Source organism: Talaromyces rugulosus, chromosome III, assembly GCF_013368755.1.
Source record: "Talaromyces rugulosus chromosome III, complete sequence".
Taxonomy (NCBI): Eukaryota; Fungi; Ascomycota; class Eurotiomycetes; order Eurotiales; family Trichocomaceae; genus Talaromyces; species Talaromyces rugulosus.
Window position 1 is genome coordinate 4,983,788 of NC_049563.1, and position 23,131 is coordinate 5,006,918.

The window sequence follows — 23,131 nt, forward strand, 5'->3', positions numbered from 1 at the left end:
GCTGGCTAGACCGATTTATTATTTCCTACCAAATAATAAGAGCCCAAATATACATGTATAACGGTTCTTTCAGCGCTCACCAGTGGCTAGCGCGGCGCCACGCACGCATGTTGCCTAATAATTCTGAAGAACTGTTCCTCGACTTTTTTGAGCTTGTAAAATCGTCTAATGTAGGATGTTGGGAAGGAAGTGCAGTGTGTATTTATTCATGGGATGATCAGCTGCAGAGAACTTATAACACGCTCTATTTTTGCGATTTGTATTCTTGTGCTATTGTTATTTTTTGCTTTCTTTTTTCCGGGACTTATTTGTCAACGCCTCCTTGGCGTAACTAGTCAGGAATAAGCACACTACTAGCCAGGTTTGTTCGAGGCAATAAGAATAATAATGCTTCTCTAGTCCTATTTCTGTATACGAAGTAATGATTAGCCCTTGTCAGGCGTTCTCAGGTCGGAGCTGACTGACGATGAAGGCTGAACACGAGCTCAGCTGTCCGTGAGACATGGGCAATCCGGGCAATAAAGCGCTGGTGCATGGGCTGGCGCTCATGCACGATAAAAATAAACACTGGTACTACTGGAAGCCTTGCTGTCCTTGTTGTTGCAGTTTCAGGTTCTCTGTTAAATAATAACTAGCAACCAGCGCTTGGCACGGGCGGAGAGCGCCGCTCAACGCTAGGCCCAAACGGGCTTGCCGTCTCGAGTCAGCCTCGCCGCTGCTCGCTCTGCCTGTCGTGTCGTCTCTTGCTCGCTCTGCCTGATCCGATCCCGACCTCAACAAGCGTCCCATCTATTCTCTCCTCCCTCGTCGACTTGCGCCTGCCAAAATCCATTTCCACAGGAGCTCGACTGACCTGACGACCGGTGTCGATTTCGCTTCTTTCGCATCATTGCTGTATCCTGCTCGTCGCCTTCCCCGGCCACCCCCCCGAACGAACGCCCTCCCCGCTATTGCCCGGTCACACCTAGCCATGTAGCGATGCTGTCGCATTGTTGCGCCGCATGTTCTTCTATCAATCAGCTCGCCTCGTCTCTTGCTCACGCACTAGCTGCCTAATTGCTGCTTTGGATCTGCCGCCACTGATCGATTCGTTCTTCGAACCCTCCTCCCGTCTGATAACGTCATCGTCGTTGAACTACCATTCTTACCCTCCCTCAAACAATACTATACCCAGCCTTGCAACCAACTGTATTGGCTCATTTCGAATGACCTGCCATCTTCGTCGATAGTCCTGGTTGCCGCCAAAGGCGCCCTGTTTTCTAGCTTCGCCATACATACGGGCTGCCGGCCAGTCTCGCGCCTACAACACATCTCAACGCCATGGCGAGACGAAATAATTTGGACCGGACCCTGTTCGGTGGACGACAAGGCTCCGAAAGCTCTGCGAGTAGCTGGCATTCACAATCAACCGTAAAAGATGATCGGTCTGTATCGAGCTTGCCACGCAATGGATCTGCTGGGCCGAATAGGTAACGTGCTATACAGCCGCCCTTTTCCTTTGATTTTTAAAAATCAAATACCTTTTCTTAGTTGATAGACGATACTGACAGACCTCGATAGGCCGGATCAAAAGCGACTGGCTAGTTCTCAGACTGCACCGGCGATATACGCCCCATCGCGCCCTGAGTCACCCTCGATTTCACCAACCGATCAACGCAAACCTGGCCTTCGGAGTCATCGTAAGAATCTCGCTCCTGTAGGATCTAATGACTACCCCCCGCCAAACTCTCACCCCCCTCCGCCTCCGCCTACTTCTGGCTCATACCAACTTTCTTTGAATCCTATGGCCCACGATCCCTTCAACACAGGAACATGGTCATCGTCGCCTTTACAAAACCAATCACCCAACCCGGAATCCGGCTCTTTCCTCCGCGACGCTTCTGAAACGGAGAGTTCTCCTCTGACCCCCATATTTCGATCTACCAACGGAAACGCTTCGACCTTTGACATTCGTGACTTTGGTTACAGAGACGATAGACGGCATTCTGCTGCAAGTATAACGACAGCAAGCAGCAGCAATTCCAAATCGAGCCAAAACAACGGAATTCGCAAACACATGCACAGCTTGTTTGGCAGAGATCACAACCACGGCGAAAACGGCGGCTCGCGGAGCGATTCAGATCCCAGTTTTCATCAACAGCCCGGCTCTCGTGAGCATTTGGCCACTCGCAGTCGAGGCGATTCTGCAAGCTCGAGGCATCTGTCAGAACACACCAGAACTCGAGCTGGCTCGCCGAGTGCTTCTCGACCTCGCACTCCTCTTCCTTCGAGCGATGTCGTTCCGTGGGTGTATCAGCAATTTAAGGTATGGAATTCATCATTATAAGATTTATGCTGAAAAAAAAAACATTTAACATTTCTTTTCCCCTAGGATATTCCCCAATACGGCCAAGCCCCGGTTCGAAAACAACCCATAGATCCCGACAGTCAACGTTATATGAACGGGTCCAGTCAACCAGATCGTAAAGAAGCACACAGGCTCTTTACAGGCCACCGGCAGTCTCGCAGCAAGGAAGGGAAACCTCCTTCCTCGGGTTCAGCCGAATCTGTTCCTAATCTTGCTCTCCCTGCCACCAACCACGGAAAAACCGACCCAACTTGGCGCCTTCGAGACCCTGGCGGCCTGCTGACTTCAACTGCGATGAGCTCATCAAGCAATCTTGCGGGCCGTCCGAATAGCCCTACTCCAAGCGCGCGAAGTGCCATTTTCCCGCGAGAGATGAATGGTGGGCAAGATTCTCCCGGAATGCACCCAAAACATGGACATGGACTTCTTAGCAGGTTCCGTCGCCACAAGAGTCCGCACGATTCTCTGAGAAGCCAGCCCGGCTCTACCAAATCTCTCCACAACCCAACTAAAAAAGCGAAACGTAACGTATCTCCGCTTGGTAGAAATCGCCAAGGAAGCGTGGATGGAAACGGTGCGACGCGACACAGCGACAGTCTCGATTATGACCGTAAGAAAAAAGGGCTGATTCATACGCCAAAGCTTTTTTATCCACGTGGCTCTGCCCAAGATACCTCTGCAAACAAATCCCCTCGACCAGAGGAACCGGGCATGTTCGAAATGAACCTCGATCTTAGAGATATGAGAGGAATCGTTAGTGAAGACAAGCCACCGCTTAATGAACCCGTCATTTTCGACGGCAACAGCACCAAGGAAGACCCAATCGCAAAAGATGATGCGCAAAAGGACAAATGGAACCCCCCTGACAGCTGGGAAGTCAAGACAGGCAGTGACAAGGTTATCGACATGCTTCCTCACATCGACAATGAGGTCGATGGCGATGGGTACATTGACAGGGGGATGTATTTTATCCGTGTTTTTCGCATTGACTCGACCTTTGCGACACTGTGTGCGCCCCTCACTGCTACAGTTTCACATATACTTGGCCTCCTTGGCAAAAAGTCGTTTCTGCAGGATGACTTGGTGAATTATCAGATTGTGATGCGGAGAAATGATTTATCGCGACAACTCGAACCTGGAGAACGTCCGATTCTCATACAAAAGAAGCTACTGGAGCAGGTCGGATATCAAGCTTCGGATCATATCGAAGATGTCGGACGTGACGACCACAGCTACATATGCCGATTTATTTTCTTACCTACTAAGCACAGTGGCTATGCAAGTCTTGATGTTGATCCTGGATTTAACAAGAACCAGAAGCATGTCCATGTTGACCTCCAAGGCCGCAGTTTGGTTACGATTCCGATCACTCTGTACAGGAGGGCGTCAGAAATCATCACTTTGAATTTGTCGCGAAATATTTCTCTCAATGTCCCCGGAGACTTTATCACAAGCTGTCTGAACTTGCGTGAAATCAGGTTCACGGCTAACGAGGCCTGGCAACTGCCTCCTAGTTTTGGCAAGGCTACTCGCCTGACCAACCTCGATATTTCCAACAACCGCCTCGAGAAACTGGATCACACAGATCTGTCTGACTTGCGAGGTCTGGTCAGCTTTAAAATAGCCAACAACACATTATCGTCGCTCCCATCCTATTTCAGCAGATACACCTCCCTGCGGAATTTGACCTTGTCTTCGAACAACTTCGAGATATTCCCTGACATTCTCTGCGACCTTCCAAGCCTGGTCGATCTTGATATTAGTTTTAATAGTATTCGCGAGCTACCAAATATCGGCCGACTGAAGCACCTTGAGCGGCTTTGGGTGACTAATAATATGCTGACTGGTCCGCTGGATGAATCATTCCAGACCCTGAGGAGCATCAAAGAAGTTGATGCTCGGTTTAACGAGATTACAAATGTTGACAGCCTAATGCAACTCCCGCGATTGGAGCAGTTGTTACTCGGACATAACGCCATAACCAAGTTCAAAGGAACCTTCCCAAGGCTACGAACTTTGGTGCTGGACCATTGTCCGATCACCCAATTCGAGCTCGACGGACCTATGAATACTCTCACTTATTTGAATCTAGCGTCAGGAAAGCTTGTTCAGCTCAAAGACTCTACTTTTGAAAATCTCCCACACCTGACAAAGTTGATCTTGGACAAAAATCACTTTTCATCTCTGTCTCAGAATATCGGAAAGCTACGTCGCTTGGAGCACTTCAGCATGATCAAGAGTAAAATCTCAGCATTACCACCTACGATTGGCTGTTTGACAGAACTAAAGTACCTCAATCTGCGGGAATGCAACTTGGATCGCCTACCATCAGAAATATGGTATTGCTTGAAGCTAGAGACACTGAACGTGTCCTCCAACCTTCTTAAAAGCTTCCCCAAGCATACAGGCCAACCACCCTTGGCACCGGGCGAATACGTCTCAGCGTCACCAGCCACAACTCCTGGCCTGTCGAATACACCGAGCTATGAGAATATGAACTTTTCAGGTGAAGGACAGTCGCGTCGACCTAGCCAATCGTCAAACACACTGCTCAGTATGGGTAGTCCGCCGGGGGTCGGTCGTAATAACTCGACCACTTCCTACATTACTGGAGGTCGCAAGGAATCTACAGCTTCCCGAGCATACACTGAGGTCTCGACTTCCACCCGCAAAGATTCTAATTTCTCACAGCGACTGTCATCTACATTTTCCGGCTCTTTGCGGGACTTATATTTGGCGGATAACTGCTTGGAAGACGACATCTTTGCCCAGCTGGCTTTCCTTCCAGAGCTACGAGTGCTCAACCTGTCTTACAATGCGTTGACAGAGATGCCCCAAGGACTTTTAAAGAGATGGCAATATTTGTCAGACCTTTTCCTCTCTGGAAACGAATTTGCCTCATTACCTTCTGACGACCTTGAAGAGACGAGTAACCTAAAGACACTACATATCAACGGAAATCGTTTCCAAGTCCTGCCGGCCGAACTGTGCAAGGTCAGCAAGCTCGCTGTTCTGGATGTTGGAAGTAACTCGCTTAAATACAACGTTTCTAACTGGCCATACGACTGGAACTGGAACTGGAATCGGAATTTGAGGTATCTTAACTTTTCAGGCAATAAGCGCCTGGAGATTAAGCCCAATATCGCTTCTTTGGGCTCGTCGTCTGTCAATGGAACCGATTTGACCGGCTTCAATTCGCTAACACATTTGCGGGTTTTGGGCTTGATGGATGTTACTTTGACCATCAAGACAATCCCGGAAGAAACCGAAGATCGTCGTGTTCGAACTTCAGCATCCCTCGCAGGGTTTCTGGAATATGGCATGGCGGATTTCTTAGGAAAGAATGAGCACCTGTCCATCATAGATATGATGGTTCCCCGACTGCGGTCAGATAATATGGAGACTCTTGTTGGCATGTTTGACGGTCAAAGCCAGTCGATTGGCGGCTCCAAGATTGCCAAATACCTGCATGAAAATTTCACCAACTGCTTTGTCGACGAGCTGAAGAAGTTATCATCTGATGATGAGACGCCGTTGGATGCTTTACGACGAGCCTTCCTCACCCTCAACAAAGATATGGCAGCAGCTGCGTACAAACCGGTCGACGATCGAGAGGTTCGTCAGCTTGGCCGATCATCGACTGCCGCAAAGCTGCTAAACCAAGACGATATTAACTCTGGCGGTGTTGCTACTGTGCTGTATCTCAATGACATGGACTTGTATGTTGCCAATGTGGGTGACGCACAAGCCGTTCTAGTCAAAGCGGATGGAACCCTCAGGACACTCACATTCAACCATGATCCAGCCCAACAAGACGAAAGGGCTCGCATCCGAGAAGCCGGCGGCTTTGTTTCGCGTAATGGGAAACTGAACGACATCTTGCCGGTGTCTCGCGCATTCGGCTATTTCCCCTTGATGCCCTCTGTGATTGCAGCTCCTCACACTGCTCACCTTACCTTGACCGAGCAAGACGAAATGATTATTGTTGCCTCCAAGGAAGTCTGGGAATATGTCACCTTCGATCTGGCTGTTGATGTGGCTCGATCCGAGAGTAGAGACTTGATGGTCGCAGGTCAAAAAATCCGTGACCTTGCAATTGCATTCGGGGCTTCTAACAAGTTAATGGTAATGATACTTGGAATAAGTGGGCTGAAGACTCGTGGTGAAAGGTCCAAGTACCGACCCAACGTGGGCAACTATCCGTCAGAAGCTACTCTTACCTCAAAGCGACCTCGGAGACACCGTGATGCTATTGGGGACTCAAGACTCGCTCGCTTCGATTATGTGGATGCTCCTATTGGCGAACTAGCCATCATATTTACCGACATTAAAAAATCCACCTCACTTTGGGAGACGTGTCCGGATGCCATGCGGTCTGCCATCCAAATTCACAACGAGGTGTTACGACGCCAATTGGGCATTGTTGGTGGTTACGAAGTGAAGACTGAAGGAGATGCATTCATGGTTGCATTTGCTACGCCTAGTGCCGCTCTTTTGTGGTGTTTCAACTGCCAAATGCAACTTTTGGAGGCTGAATGGCCCAAAGAAGTCCTGGAGCAACCGCAGTGTAAAGAGTATTACGATCAGGATGGAAATCTCATTTTCAGAGGTCTGTCGGTCCGAATGGGTACCCACTGGGGCGAGCCAGTCTGTGAAAAAGACCCCGTCACAAACCGTATGGATTATTTCGGTCCCATGGTGAACCGTGCCTCGCGTATCTCCGCTGTTGCCGATGGCGGTCAAGTTTTCGTGTCGTCAGATTTCATGAGTGAGCTTGACCGGATACAACGGTATTATGCAGAGAACGAACGCTCTTCTTCAGTTGGTTCCGCTAGCGACTATGACGACCCGTTCCAAAACGTTCGTCGTGAGCTGCAGCAACTCAACATCCTGGGCTTTGAAGTTAAAGACCAAGGGGAGCGTAAACTCAAGGGACTTGAAAATCCGGAGCCTGTCTATCAAGTTTCTCCCACGGCTCTATCAGGCCGTCTTGTTGTCCAGGAGGGCATTGCTCCACCTGAAGAACGCAATCCTGTCACTTTGCAAGTCGGCTCCCAGCTTGATATCGACCCGAACTTCCTCTGGGGACTCTGGGATGTCACACTTCGTCTCGAACGTCTCTGCAGTTGCTTGGAGGTGCCATCTGCCCAGTACCACAGCACCCCGGACGTTTCCTTGATGAACGCTATTCAGAATGGAGGAGGTGAAATGACGGATTCAGCGATTCTCGGTCTGCTTGATATCCAGATAACCAGGCTTGAGGTATGGTTTTTGGAAATATTAACTATTGCTTTCAGCTCTTTACTAACATGCGTACCAGGGATCCGTAAACACTCTCGCGCTACGTCACATGTTGAATCCATTCAAACAGGGAGATACTTTGCAAGACCACGCCATGCCTATGGGAGACATTTTCGCGCATCTCCAGAGCCAGCTCGCAGAGTTCCAGGCGATCAAAGAATCACTCAGCCATACTAATGCCGTCCTTGTTCCTAACCCTAAAACTCACATTGGGCTGAGTTTCGAGACCCCGAGTGCTAGTAACAGTGTTGCTAGTTCGTCGGCGTCATCACGTGCGCGACTGACTTAGTCATTTGCAGCCACGGGGACTTGATAACCAACAACCTCTTAATTTGTTCTCTCCCACCGTTTGCAGTGGCCGGATTTACCTTAGGTGGGAATTACCCTAGGTGGGAGTAGTGCTATTCTTGTTTATCTTATTTTCATTACCCCCCCCCTTTTTTTTTCCCTTCTAGGTATCATTTGTTGTAGCTATGACAATAGCGGCTTTGCATGGCATTATGAGGGAACTAGCTTTTTGTGATGGGTTGTTTTTCATCTTTGGCTTTGTTGCATAGGGACTTCACACCCTGGGATTTTGTACTTTTGGGCGCACGACTTTTTTTATTACTATTATCATTCTTCAACACGGTGGCGGTTTTTGGATACCAGCACTGAGATTTTGGGTGCCTTTTCCTTTATGGTGTCTATATTGATGATATATTCTATATTGAAAATAAATATGGGGATCTTACTTTTTGGACGTATGCGAGCCACTTGTAAATTATAGATGGAGAAGATGCAGGATGTTGTGGCGGTGCAATTTTCGGTGGCGCGGGTGGCGTTGAAAGAAATCCACGTGACCTAGTTGCCTAAGATGTTGTTTACTGGCGTCGTTTCCGCCCAGTTCTTGATTGCTCTTCCATCAACTACTTGCTGGATAGTATTCCATCCGTTTTTTTCTACGATTCTATATTGAAAACTTCGTTGCTATTTCTGACTAGACCATTCCGTGAACACTGTCCAGGTGTCGAGGTCTTATCACCCCGCTGTCGTTCGTCTGATAAACTAGAAGCCACCTTGTTGCCGGGGATACCGAGACCAACAAACTAATGTTTCCACATTAGCCCGAAGTTGTTTTTGGAAAGTCAACTTTTGCTGCAGTCTTTTTTCTTTTGCCTCTTGCATTCTAGACCAATACCTCAAGCATCACTGATAGGTCTGTGCTGTTATCTGCCTTGCATAACGGCACACATACACACACACACACCTATCCTCTTCATTCAGCCACACAACGGTCATCCATCATGGCGTCCGCACTGGATGACTATGACTACCTGTCTTCTGGGTTTGATCTCAACTCGCTGACCGTGCCGCGCCTTCGAGCAATCCTCGTCAGCCATGATATTCCCTATCCCTCCTCGGCCAAGAAGGCCCAGCTCATCAAAATACTGGAGGACCAAGTGTTGCCCAGAGCAAGAAAACTGTTGCGCGAAAGAGAGGATGTGCGTCGGACAAGCGCGGGGATTACGGATATGAGTCATTGGTCCAACAACGGCGCACTCAACCACGACGACGACGAGGATGGTCGTAGTTTTGGTGGTAGAGATTCTATGCCTCCGCCGCCAGCGACGCCGTCCTCGGTTTCCACGGCCACGGGCACCCGTCGAGGCCGGTCGCGTCAGAGTACCAGGGCGTCAACTGCCGATACAGAGGATAGTGCCGTTATTGCGGCAGCAACACCCAAACGCCGGGTGCGTTCCAGCAAGAGCGCTCGTGCTTCAGATGCAGAAACCACAGATGACAATCACTACACTCCATCGATTGCCAGTACAACCCCGCAACGCCGGTCCACGACTGGTCGAAAACCGCGTCAAACTGAAGCAATCCAATCCCTGGAGATAATCGAGCAGTCCCCGACTATCAAGACTGAGAGCCGCGCCAGCAGTATCTTTACCGACGATAACCCGTTTCAGAGCGCGAGCCCCCCAACTACTGAACAGACACCGAGAGCTCGTACCATCAGTGGGGAGCGGAAGCGAAAGAGCACGCCCCGTGTCTCTGCTGAAGGGGTTGAGCAACGACGCAGTCGGGTCTCGGGCATTCCTGTCGATTTCAAACGCGAATACGATACGACACCAAGGAAGTCAACCTTTGAATTCCCTCTCTCACGTCTTAGGACTCCGACTCCTAAGATGGAAGAAGAGTCTGAGGAAGAGGAGGACCAAGAAGACGAGGCAGGCGAGGAATTCACACCAGACGAACAATTGGCTCTTGAGACTGCTGGGGCTCCACCTGGTCGGGTATTGACCAGACGCGGTCAAAAGGGTCTTTCATACAGGTTACCCTCGATAGTCCTGTTCCTGCTCTTAGCTGGGTTTGGGGCTTGGTGGCGTCAGGAGAAGATCGAAATAGGCTTCTGCGGAGTTGGAAAGCCTACATGGTCTCTTGCCGACACAAATGTGCCTGCGTGGGCAAATTTTCTAGAGCCGCAATGTGAGCCCTGCCCGCCACATGCCTTTTGCTATCCGAATTTCGAGGTGCAGTGCGAGAACGATTTTATCCTCAAGCATCACCCATTATCCCTCAATGGCTATATCCCTATACCACCTACGTGCGAACCTGATAGCGAGAAGTCCAGTCGGATCCTTTCCGTTGCCAACAAGGCAGTCGAAGAGCTGCGGCAACGACGAGCCAAATATGAATGCGGAGACGGAGAGGAGACCAGCTCTCCATCCATTCCAGAGCCTGAATTGAAAGAGGCCGTGGCGAACCAGCGCCGTGTTAAAATGACTGATGCCGAATTCGATGACCTGTGGGCAGCAGCCATTGGTGAAATCATTGCTAGGGAGGAAGTTTCGATCAACGAAGGGTAAGTCCGGCCTTTTTTTTATATCTATTTTTTGATTTTGTATTTTTTTCAACTTTTTGTTGCACGGATACTTTTATATGGGTTCTGACAGTTGTCTGAACACTAACAGTGATCACCTCACCTTAACAGACCTTCACACAATTCTTTCTCGTCCAGCTCACTTGCCCGACTCCCCATCGGCTGCGCCTTCCGCCGCCACCTCCGACTCTCTCTCGTCGCGTATAGACTCCCTATTTCAGCTATAGTGGTAGTTGTCGCAGGCCTAGCATACGTTCGAGCCCAGTTCCTCGCTCGCAGGTCGGATCTCGCTCGTGTCCCTGAACTCGTGGGAACGACCCTTGACCGCCTATCAACTCAAGCTGCTCTGTACGCCCGTGGCGAAGCCCCCGAGCCGTGGGTTTCCATCGGCCAGCTGCGAGACGATGTCCTGCGATCGGAACTGCGGGGCAGCCGTCGCGAAAGGTTGTGGAAGCGTGTACGTGCAGTAGTCGAGGGTAACGCCAATGTGCGAGCTGCAGTCCGTGAAGGCCGTGGCGGCGACGTTGCCCGTGTCTGGGAATGGATTGGCAGCATAGGCACTCACCTCGATGGACCTCGACGAGAGAGTGGACGAGTCCGATTTTCCTTGTCTCCCGGGAACGAGGTTACACCTGGCGGACCAGAAGACAACGGTGTCCTGCGCAGTCCTCGAGAATCACGAAAATGGGATGAGGGCCGCCCTATTTACTGATTTTTCATTTGTATTTTATATTTTTCTTCACCCTTGCCCTTTTGAATTTTTTCGGACACTGTATATATTTACTCTTCGACGTATATTATGTTTACTTTTTTTTCGTTATTCCCCTTAATATTTGGGAGGTTTATCTACACATGCGGTTTCGGTGTTTACCATCACAGTTTGATCATCACAAGTTTAGGTTTAGGCAGGTTTCATTCTCTCTTTATCTGTTATGTTATTTTCCTGGTATGAATTGAAAATTGATGAATCTCAAACCCTTGTACTGTGTTTTCCGAGTACTTCCGAGAAATTATTCGAAATGGATTGGTTGGCTATAGCCTCAAAAGCATTGAAATGGCAGGCAGCGGAACGCGGTGATTATCAACTACGTGTAGTTCAACGTTTCCCCAATGTTGGCAAAGCATGAACAGTCTAGATTTGACCCCAGTTTATTCTTCCCCTTATGTATCCGTATATAGTACTAGTAATGTAGCATTTTATAATTTTAAGTGCAAGCCTAAAATAATTACTGGCCAATAACCATTAAGGTCCATGCTAAATTAACATAAAACTAGCAGCTCGCTGTAATTGTCGGTTCATTTCTCGCTGCATTTGCAGTAAGCAGCATTAAAAAATGTAACTCTACTTTTTGCCCTGTTTTTTCACCTCTTTCTGTTTCTGGTAATGAAGGATCATGTATATTACCATTATCCGGAGTTGAAATAGTCTCATTAATGGACGCTACAGTGACCGGCAGTTGCAGAAGAAGCGAAAAGAAAAGAAAGGAAAAGTGAATGTAACATTCTGAGTTTGATATCAATCTACAATGTTTCGACTGCATGTCTTGGCCAACACACTGACCACGAGTATTGGGGTCAGGTGGAGTGCTTGTTTTAATTTTTTTGAGGCAAAAAAACGTACATGGAATTCAGCGAAATAGAAATAATAATGACAGTCAGAAAAAATGCTTGAATGACCTATCAAAATAATGGCAAAGAATTTTGGGGTGACGCAACGCGCTTCAATGCTGTCAGCCGCGTCGCCCGTGTTAGCCTCCTGATTTAGTTGACTGATCCTCCATTCCCTGATCTACACCCCGCATCCCACTCTTCTCTCTGCATTTTTTTTTTTGAGTTTTGTTTTTTCCCCAGAAAATTCCAACGTGAAGGATGACTAGGGTCGCCACTAGCGGGTGTCATCTTTTGACTAGACCGCGTGAACGAGACTGGCCATACATCACAGTGTAACCAAGCCTTTGGAACTTCATGCATTGGCACAGCGCCCAAAAACCGGTATTTAGTTTCCAATCAACAGCGTTGACTGAAGTCTTGGCAGTGTCATTATGCAGTTACATCTCGCTGCATTTGTTTCATCGACTGTCTGGTGCCTTTCGTCTTTGGTTTTGTACACCATTTCCGGTTCAACCGATTGTCAGTGGCAATCTGGCGGAATGGGGGGATTAATAACTTTGTCGTCTGACATGGCTTCCGCCTCAGGAACGCTCTTTTTTGGTTGGCCTGATCGGTAAATAATCGGGGCCTTCTTTGTCTCGATCAATAGCACGAGGACTCAAAGACCTCTAGCTGGTTATAGAGTTGCACCCCCATCAATCTCTAAATCCTACGGAAATTTTTCTATATATTCTTCGAGTCTGCCCAGTCTAGGATCTTCCCTGGAGTAGAGAGTGTCACAAATATATTTATATCAAGCTACTATATACACCCTGGTTAACATTGAACTGTCGGTGCTGTCGATATGAGGGCAACCCCTTTTCTTCTCACGGCCCTGTCCGGCCTCGCCTCGCTGGTCCAGGCGTATCCCAAGGAGGGCAGCACTCTCGCCAAGAGGGCTTCCAACTCAACAACAGACCGGCTAGTCTTTGCTCACTTCATGGTAAACTTATACCCACATAGACCATAACTACCGAATCAACCTTAGCTTACTCCGAGTAGATTGGCATTACCAGTAACCGCAACAGTGCCGATGACTACGATGATGACATGAAGAACGCCAAAGCATACGGCATCGACGCCTTTGCCCTAAACATCGGCGTTGATCCGTACACTGACCAGCAGCTCGGCTACGCCTATGACTCGGCAGCCAAGAACGGAATGAACGTGTTCATCTCCTTTGACTTTAACTGGTGGAGCACCAGTCAGGCCAGCGAGATTGGACAGAAAATCGCCCAGTATGGGGTCAAGCCAGCCCAGCTCAAGGTTGATAACAAGACCTTTGTCTCGTCGTTTGCCGGTGACGGTCTCGACGTGGCTGCCATGCGCACTGCAGCTACGGGGATGGAGTTGTTCTTTGCTCCCAATTTCCATCCTGAGCAGGGCACTGATCTGACTGAAGTCGATGGTCTGTTGAACTGGATGGCGTGGCCAAATGATGGCAACAACAAGGCCCCGACTGCTGGCGCCAACGTTACTGTGCAGGCTGGTGATGACGCATACACCAAGGCCCTCGGTGACAAGGCTTATATTGCTCGTGGGTTTTTCTTTTCCCCTAACACTAAAGAAACCGACCAGCTAACACTTTTTTTTTCTTTTGTACAGCTGCCTCGGCCTGGTTCTCAACCCACTTCGGCCCCGAAGTGTCCTATAGCAAAAACTGGATCTTCCCCTCTGACAGCCTTTGGTTTGACCGCTGGCAAGAGTTGTTGACTCTGGGTCCTCGCTTTATTGAGATTGTCACCTGGAACGACTACGGCGAGTCTCACTATATCGGACCCCTAAACTCTCCTCACACCGACGACGGGGCATCGAAATGGGTCAATGATATGTAAGAACAAAAAAGCACTCTCATTCTGCAAAGACTAAAAACTTTCTTTCATTTCAGGCCCCACGACGGCTGGCTTGACATGGCCAAACCCTTCATCGCCGCCTTCAAGGACGGCGCCACCAGCGCCGACAGCTACATCACCGACGACGAACTGATCTACTGGTACCGCCCAACCCCGCGCGGCATCGACTGCGATTCCACAGATACATGCATGGTCACCGCCAACAACGACAGCGGCAATTACTTCATGGGGCGACCCAACGGATGGGAGGACATGCAGGATAGCGTCTTTGTTGTTTCGCTGTTCACAGACGATGCCACCATCAAGGTCACCTCTGGCAACGGGACCGCGCAGACTATTGACGCAAAGGCAGGTGCCAGTATCCATCAAGTGCCCATGGGTGTTGGTGAGCAGAGCTTTACGGTTACGCGAAGTGGGACGACTGTGTTTAGCGGCAAGAGCTTGAAGCAGATTATCGACGGCTGTGTTTGTGGGTTATACAACTTTAACGCTTACGGTAAACCTTACCCCCTTCCTCTTGATACTGAAAGAGACAAAAAAAAAAGGATAGCTGCTAATGCTTGCTGTATAGTGGGATCCCTCCCCGCCGGCCCAAGTGACCCTCTGCAATCCGCCGGTCTGCAGTCTCTTACTCAGGGATTGCATGTTTCAACATGCTCTGCCACGCCCTCGTTGGGAACAGCCCCTGCCTCGTCGACTCCGGCTGCAGTGGCCGCGAAGCCAACGAATTGAATGCGTTAATCGGTACTCCTTATTGACTCTGCTCAAAGTCAAGCCGGATGGACCAGTTGACAGGTCAACTAAGAGACAGTATATATCAATTGATGAGGCTATGTGCTTTCTGGAAAGCAAACAGAAAAAGAAACTATGAAATAGTAAATGTGACTGTATAAAATGAAGTGGTTTGTACATTGAAGTGCTTACTCTCTGTTCATGAATTACATGTAACTGCCAGTTGACATGTAGTTTGTAGTTTCTGGGTAGTAATTTTAGAACATCCATTGACTAATTGATTTGACATCAGACATCTTAAACTACATGGAACCTTGAATTAAATATCAATATAAACCATTCATTGTCATCTAGAAATTACATATCCATCAGGAATGAACAGCGAAAACCAAAACGCCAGCCCGCAACACATTTTGTGCTATAATGAAACCGAGACCCGCCTATAATGCCACCATATCCACATTTCATTCTGCAGGGTATTCAATGATGGGTCAATGTCACCATGCAACAAAACCACTATGGGTGAAAAAAAAACAATCAAGCAAAAGACAATAACTATCTAAATATGACGTGATCTCATGAAAGGTGGAACGCTCCCTGGCCTTCTTGGGTGGCCACAATGAGTCGTTCGCGCAGGACTTCTAAGCTGCTATAGTCAGGTAACTTGAGGTAATTGACACAAGTCATCACACTAGGCAAATAATCGTCTGACGTATATGGCGGCTCGCTTGGGCGGCAAACCACAGTGAACATGGGGGTGAGGCTCTTAAAACCTGTAAAGTCGTTAGATTGGCTCCCAAAAAAAAGAAAAGAAAAAAAAAGAAATGTACTCACCTCCGATAGGAAGCTTGGGGCTTCCAGTCACAAATTGTAAAAAGTCCCGTCGTTTTTGGGCATCCAACTCGCTCATGGTTTGAAGCAAGTTGCGTACACTCCTACTATCCATGTTGAAGCCATGGTCTGCTTTGATCGAGTCCATAAGTGCTGGATAATGTTAGTCTTGCTATATAACAGTGGAGGAGAAACTTACTTTCGATCGACCAATCCTCGTCGACTCGCCCAAAGAGCATGACAAGTTCATTAGGAGTAAAGGCTCGCAGTGCTGAATACGGGAACACCTGCGAGAATCCAGATCGGAAGGCTTCGACCTGAGGGCGGATTCCACTGCCCAATGTGAGGTCGATGACGCGCTCTAGGTACAAGTCGACGTTCTCAATTGTCACGGCAATATTAGAACCGTCAGAAACCAGCTCAATGGATGGATACCCGGGTAATGTAAAGTCCAAGCCTAGGTCGTCGACGCGAACACCATCAACTTCGATATCCTCGGCCGCTTGAGCTTTTTGGTCAGCAGAAAGAGACGAATCTTCAGAGATACGCTTCTTGGCATTGACAAAACGTTTCACAAGTAGTAGCGAGTTGGCAAGATCCCGATCCACTGTTTTCACACTGCCAAGCGACGGGGTGAAGGAAGGCGAAACCACGCGGAAGAGTGTAGGATTGAAGCTAATATCGATAATCCGAGAATCTAGCATGGAGCGAGCTACAAACTTTCCGAGGGCTTTGAAAAGCTGGAGCTGCCGTTTGCCCGATTCTGATTCAGCTTGTCGATCACTCATCGGAGCTGGAAATAGACCGTGTTTGCCAAACACATAGTCGCTTCGAGAGTCGGAGTCGTTATTGCGCCAGAGCTTGAGCTTTTTCTTTGAGAATTCTTTCGAAACGGTAGAGTAGAACTCCAGGGTTGGGCCCAGACCAGTGCCGACCTCTTCAAAGTACTCGACTTCAAGTATACTGGGAGAAGACCCATATAGTTCCATCACTTTCATGGCCGACTCGAGGATGCGGGTGCGAGATATCCGGACCTTTTGTCGTTGAAGCCGACCAAGGAATGGGCGATCGTCACGGCGCTGATCGCGACGGCTGTCTTCGGGCTGCGAATTTTGCCAACGCATCATCGAGCGGGAATACCCAAAGGCAGTGGATTGTAGGAAGAGATGGCGAGTTTCAAAAGGGAACAAGAAAGGGAATTCGCGCGCGAGATCCTCGCTCCAGCTTGGCAAGCAACTGCTGGCAACGATCAATGGTTCTTCCAATTGTCTATTCAATTTTGCAGTGAGTTTAGTATTGATAAACTGCGACAATGGCTCGGCTTTGACAGCAATTAGATCCTTGCTTTCAGCGATCAGATCATCAAGATGAGCATTTATCTCGTGGAGTACTCGCAACAATTGCAGAATGGACGCAGTGGTGGAGTGTTTGCTTAGAGATTGGGGGAGATCGGTCTTGTCATCACGAGCAGCTTCATCCTGTGAGCCAGAGGCAAGGGATGATGACTCGGCTGGCGGTGGTCCTGGAACACGCCGGAATTTTATAGTATGTATTGCGGACCAAATACTGGGACTGACATCTTCAATGTGTTCCCGGCTATGATGGATCGCCCTGTAAATGGTTGTTTCGTTTTTGATCGCATGGTCATCAATGCTAAACTCGAGGTGCCAATCCTGTGGGACAGATGCCATTGCTGCTGCATACGACGAGAAGGGCCGACCAGCCATTGCCAATGAATCACCACTCAGGGCAGCGAGAGCAGAGGCCGAAGCTGAAGAGGAACCTCGACCAAGAGTCTGAGATTGGGAAGGGGTTGAGACGCGAGTGCCGTCGTCTTTGCGAGCAGTAACCTTGCCAGTGGATGCGATTTCCATATTAACTGCGGTTGGTTCAGGGCCAGGATCGTCCGAAAGGTCGTCTTCCAAATCATCAACAATAGCGTTCAGCTCATCCTCGCCGTTATCTTCCATGTCGTCGTCGTCATTGTCTTCATCGCTAAGTTGTTTTTCATCTGCACATTCCAAGGGACGGTCATCGTGAGGCTCATCATCGTCAATGTTTGATGGCTGGTTGCGACTTGACCGACGAGTTCCATGTCGACGCTCTCGACCAGCTACTGGAGAGTGTGGAGTAGTAGATGTGTTCTTTGAATCACTAGAAGTGCGGTTCTGGCGTGGTGTTGTATCCGCTCGAGAGGACGGAAGGGTAGGATTCTGAGGCTCTCCATCGAATGGACCTTGACTAGCATTTGGAGACTCTCGAAATCGTTCACCGCCGGTAAGATGAGACAGAAGATCACGGTTGCGTGACGCCCGTGGACGGTCGGACAAGCTAATCCGAGGACGCAGGAAATCGTCGAGAGACTTGAATGTCGCAATGGCATGAATCGAGACCATCATGTTCTTGTACGGACGCGGGATATCAGAGGCTTCATCGGCAACTAGCTTAAGTCGGACTTGTTTTCCAAGCATATATGTCGCATTGCTTCGCGTGTTTTCGAGAGAATTGTGACCAACAGTCATCACTTCAAAGTGTTCTGTGCGACTGAATAGGTCGTGCAATTTCTGGACCAACACACTAAATGCAGTTTTGGATGAGATTTGACTACGGGCTTTCTCTGGAATGGTGGTACTCAGGAAAGCCTGTACAAAGTTCGTTCGTGCCTCACGAGAAGAGCTAGCGGACCCGAATATGTCCAGAAGGACGTCGATAATGCCGGATTTCAGTAGCTCAGAGCTGGTAATATTCTCCAACGCGTCGCCTTCAAAATAGGTTGCTAGTTTCTGAAAGAGGGCGACGGGGTCTTCCATGCTCTCGCCCAAATATGATGACTTGATGTCAGAAGCTAATGTTTCAAGGTCCTTGAGAATCCGTGTGGCCTTTTCTGAGGTCGATTTCGTTATTTCTGACTTTTCGTAAATTTTAAGAAAGGCTCGAGCAGCGATGGTGACGTTGTCGTTCATCACAGAATCCACACTGTGAGAAAGCGGGCGATGAATAGAGAAAGATGTGGAACTCTCCGATTCAGACACGTCGTCATTATCTTGATCTTCATCGTCTTCGTCCTCATCTTGGTCCTCGTCTTCATCTTGACTATCATCACGTGTAGCACTCAAGTCTTCACTGGTGGCCCTGGAGTCAGACCGGGCTTCCGTATTTTGATCTGGAATGCCACGTTCATCTCCAGCCTTGGTGGTATTTTCAGTTGTCAAAGGCTTCTCCGCTAAGCCAGCAATCTCGGATATCACACCTTCGCGATGGAACTGATACTGATATATTTCCTGCAATCGTTCGAAAAGAAGCTCGGCACATTGTAAAGCACAAGACACCAAGATCGGGTGGTCTTTCTGGGATAAAATGGCGGCCAGAAACGAGGCATAAGGTACTGTGCGCAGAGCATCTTTAATCACATCGGCATCTATATTCTGAAGCATCTTGAGTTGCGCTAATAGAACCTTTTGGCGGACTCCCAGGTTCACAGTGCTTGAATATGCGTCAGTCAGAGTTGGGAGCAGCACCATAGCAAAACGTTTGAGCTCGGTTTTACACTCTGTAAATAGTGTGCGCCTCTTTTCTGCCGACTCCTTAGCTTTGGAGGAAGAATGGGAACCGAAACGACTGCGAATCCCGGCGGTGGCCAATACATCGTCAAACCGGGAACTACTGTCGGTATTCTCGTTGCTGGGAAGAAGTTCGCAGATAACACTCAAGCTTTCAAAGACTTGTTCTCGCGGACGGTGGATTAATGCTTGCATGATGACCACATTGTCAATTTTGACGCCGGCCTCAACCTCGCGCGGCGCAGAAACTCCAGTCAGAATCTGATACAGTGTATCCACGACATCCATGCGAAGCAATTCAACCGACAAGCGAGGGCTAGCCTGAGCAACAATGCCGAGAACTCGCAAGAATTGAGTGTGGATATGGGGCCCGATTAAGTTGGTAGTTCCTGGCAAGAGAAGGCGAAGAATAGTTTTCAGCATGGCCGGCTCAATCAGGTCTTCCAATTTTTCAGGCTTATATTTGAAGCTTTCGACGATCCTGCACACGCAAAGGCAGGCCTGCTCAACAACCTTTTGGTCACTACTGGAGAGAACATTAAGCAAGGTGGGCATGACATCTCTGACAACGGGGAACGAATCGCCAGGAAGACTCCGACAACAGTTGGCAGCAGTCGTCACAGCAGTTCGTTGGGTGCTCGTAGGGAAAAAATCTAGATATGTCAGGCAAGCAGTGAGACCACCTTCACGGACTATGGATGCGGGGAAATCGACGGAGATTTTTGCTAGAGTCTATTCAAATCTCGTTAGTTACCTTTTTCGAAAATAGGAACAAGCCAAAAGCAAAAGAAGAATAAAAAACCTACACTCAATGCTTGCTCAGCTAGGTCAATAAATTGAATATCCAGCAGCTTTTGACACAAAACTGGGACTGCTCCACCGTAGACGACATTGGTCACGGAGCCTCGGAGAGCCTCCATTAGGTTGGCGAGACATCGGCACGCCAAAAGCATAATCTCAGGGTTCTCTTCGCCAAAATCACTTGGTTGCATGAGAGCCACCAGCTCTTTGACATATGGATCCGGAGAGAATTGGCCAGACAGATTATCTTCATTGGAGACTAGCAGAAGATCGGATAGTTCTTGCAGGGCTATCAATTGCATGGATGAGTCGTCTCGCATCCTCAGACGACCGAGAATATCGCGTAACCGTGAAGACATGCCTGTCATCATGCCCGTGAGCGCTCTGAGCGTGTTTTGTAGGCCGAGAGGGGTGCGTGAGCCAAAGAGACCGCTCCGGAACGGGTCAGCGTCGTCATCATCCATCATGCCAGGTGGGTGCGTGCTGTCGTTGCTTTCGCTTGGAGGGGAGGACTCGGCATCTTCATCGTCATCCTCTTCTTCCTCATCATCCTCGTCATCTCTCGTAGGTTCAGGCTCACTTGGCACATCGTCTACGTCCCTCATGGGGGTGTCTGGGCTTTGCTTTGGCGAAGGCTTCTTTTGTCGTCGGTGTGATGTCTGGCTGCTTCGAGCATCTGCATCCGCTGTGAACGGAGAGTCCGAGAATTCACCCCGACTACCGGGCCTCAACGGCAAGGCGTCTTTCTCCGACGGTCTCGTTTTGCTATTCCTACTAGATTTCCGCCGTGCGTTAGAAGAGGAAGCTCGTGCTCTAGAGGCGGCATCGGAGGCTTGGGACGAGGAGCTAAATGATAGATACTATTAGGAAACCGGTTTGTATGGAAAAGGATAGAGTCGACGAACCTCGGTTGTGACATGGCGGGACGGTTTCGAGCAGGTCGCCGAGATCCCGCAGCGGGAGCAGAGGCTACTGTGCTCGACTCTAGGTGGGTGGGAGCTGTCGAAGCTGTGCGTTGTCTCTTGGTTTTCCTTGGTGGCGAGGGGGGCTGAGAGGGGGGCTCTATCTCGTCGTGGGCTTTATCACGCCGCGCAGTTGCTTTACGTTTCCGTGAGGGCTGACTCGTCGAGCGAAGGGCGGCAGGCTCGACAGTGCTGTTCGAAGCGATATCAACTGCAGCGTTTCGAGCAGCAGAGCGAGTATTTCTGGAATGCATGAGTGTGTTAGAGCAGAAAGTAGCCAGCGGGGATTTCTATAGCTTCATCAAGGTGGAAAACAGTGAGGTCAGAAAAAAAAGAGCAAGTGGATCAGGATTGATGCAGGTCAATAATGGCTGTGGGGAAACGATGGGTGAGAGAAAAGTCAAGAACGAGCTGCTGGTGGGTGGAAGCACCAAAGATGACCGAAGGGGAAGGAGCATCCCTCTAAATAGGATCATTCGTGGTGCTTGGATTTACCACCGCGAAGGAAATTCCCGCACAAAGTGTGAAAGAGGGAAGCTTGACGGGGACCAGACTCGTGTGCGTGGGGATTGCAAGAGCAATGAAGGAGAGAGAAAGAAGGACCATCGTACCTCGATGCAGGACTGGCGGCGGCGGCGGCGGCGGCGGCGAGGTGGAACGCAGCGGCAGAAGACGACGGTGGAGCGGACACGGCGGGGAAAGGAGGAGGATATGGGTCGAGCGAGTCCTGGTGGTCGGCAGAAGTCGTTCGTCTGGCCATAAGTAGCTGGAGCTGGATCGAGTCGCTCGTCGAGGTCTCTGTTAACCCGCCATCCGTAGCTCTGAATAGAGCAGGCCGGGAAGAGCAGGTGGGAGCAACGACCGGCGGCGGGCTACTGGGGAGGGGATATGATTATCGGCACGGCGGTCGCAGGTGATGTATCGCAGGCAGTAGATGGGACTCGATGCAAGATGGCGTTGGCGGGCGATGAGGGATGGTCGGGGATTTGTGTGTGTGATGGTGGTAACTGGTGGTAGTGGTGGTGGTCGAGAGTTGGAGGAGGGATCAGTCAGGCTCGGGCTGCCCGAGCACCTCTTGCGCTGTCCGGAGAGCGTCAGAAGTCGGTAGTGCAACCCCCAACGTCACGCCGCAAGCATTATTATCATGGATATATCGGCTGTGCTGAATCTATGGATATTACTGTAATGCCCAGAGTACATTCTACTTCTACTTGAGCCGTGACTGTGACTGTGACTGACTGGCTGGCTGGACTGCCTGCACTGGGGAATGTGGTGCTCTCGTTTAATAATACTCGTGCATGTCTATTTATCAGCGAGTACCTCAGGGTCGGTCGCCTTGACACCAGGAGCTACTGAGCACTGACTGCGACGGGTTATTCAGCTTGACAGCTGCATGAAATAAATCGACTAAGCAACTGTTCAATGTTACTATCGACGGAGCTTGCCATCGAGACGAGGACCGGCCATCCGCTTCCGGCGGGGTTCGTTCGCCAACGTAATCATTTATCTACACTGCTTGTTTGCTGGGGATGTTGTCTCGGTCTGCTGGGCCAGGCAAAAGAAACAGGACGAGCAGTACCGTGCAGCAGAGGTATCTCGCGAATTCCCCAGAGTCGTTCGCAATGGCAGGAGTGAGTGATACGCAGGAGATGGCGTGCTTCCCCACCCTCCACAGACAGCATTCAGATATCCTCCTCGGTGGCCAAATCCGATAAGCGCGCTTGTCCTGTCGTTCAGTTACTAGTCCACTAGGCAATGGACTCATGCTGTTCAATTCCCGAGCGCCGGATGACTGATCGGACAGAACGCCGCAGCCGGGTCCATCCAGCCGAGTAGTATTCGTCTATGTCTTCAGAGTATATATAGGCAGGCGAGGCAGGGAGACGTCACATCGTGCACAGGGTGAGCGTGAAACCGAGAGGAATGGAATTGTGTAACAGGTAATAATAATGGTGAGGGAGGAGAGAACAACAACAATTAAAAAAAAGAAAAGACGTCAGTCGGAATCCTCCCTCCCGCTCTTCCGCTTCGGGACACCGTCCAAGGCCTCCTCCCCCACTCTGGGCAAACCGCGGGTTTTGCTTATTAAACCTCCATCCATCCATCGTCTCTTTACTGTCTCTCTCTCTTTCTCTCTCTCTCTCTCTCTCCTTCCATCCGCCCGTTCAGATACTCAAGACGCTGCATCCCTCTCCTACCAGACCCCTCACTGACCAAATCCTGCT

General features: G+C 49.6%; 4 protein-coding genes across 4 annotated transcripts; 3 read left to right on the plus strand and 1 right to left on the minus strand.

Annotated features, from left to right (window-relative positions):
• Positions 1 to 1,320: 1,320 nt before the first annotated feature.
• On the plus strand, positions 1,321 to 7,937 carry TRUGW13939_06505 (uncharacterized protein; the record flags this gene model as incomplete). The annotated part of the gene is made up of 4 exons (XM_035489656.1): positions 1,321 to 1,469; positions 1,561 to 2,305; positions 2,372 to 7,609; positions 7,668 to 7,937. The coding sequence occupies 4 exons, from the start codon at positions 1,321 to 1,323 to the stop codon at positions 7,935 to 7,937; spliced, it is 6,402 nt and encodes a 2,133-aa protein (XP_035345549.1).
• A 997-nt stretch (positions 7,938 to 8,934) lies between these two features.
• TRUGW13939_06506 (uncharacterized protein) lies at positions 8,935 to 11,229 on the plus strand (the record flags this gene model as incomplete). The annotated part of the gene is made up of 2 exons (XM_035489657.1): positions 8,935 to 10,499; positions 10,629 to 11,229. 2 exons carry the CDS (start codon positions 8,935 to 8,937, stop codon positions 11,227 to 11,229), a joined length of 2,166 nt encoding a protein of 721 aa, XP_035345550.1.
• A 1,743-nt stretch (positions 11,230 to 12,972) lies between these two features.
• TRUGW13939_06507 (uncharacterized protein) lies at positions 12,973 to 14,752 on the plus strand (the record flags this gene model as incomplete). Its single annotated transcript, XM_035489658.1, has 5 exons — positions 12,973 to 13,110; positions 13,170 to 13,704; positions 13,773 to 13,998; positions 14,056 to 14,516; positions 14,592 to 14,752. 5 exons carry the CDS (start codon positions 12,973 to 12,975, stop codon positions 14,750 to 14,752), a joined length of 1,521 nt encoding a protein of 506 aa, XP_035345551.1.
• A 576-nt stretch (positions 14,753 to 15,328) lies between these two features.
• On the minus strand, positions 15,329 to 21,666 carry TRUGW13939_06508 (uncharacterized protein; the record flags this gene model as incomplete). Its single annotated transcript, XM_035489659.1, has 6 exons — positions 15,329 to 15,525; positions 15,587 to 15,736; positions 15,783 to 19,875; positions 19,950 to 20,790; positions 20,850 to 21,149; positions 21,518 to 21,666. 6 exons carry the CDS (start codon positions 21,664 to 21,666, stop codon positions 15,329 to 15,331), a joined length of 5,730 nt encoding a protein of 1,909 aa, XP_035345552.1.
• Positions 21,667 to 23,131: the final 1,465 nt, after the last annotated feature.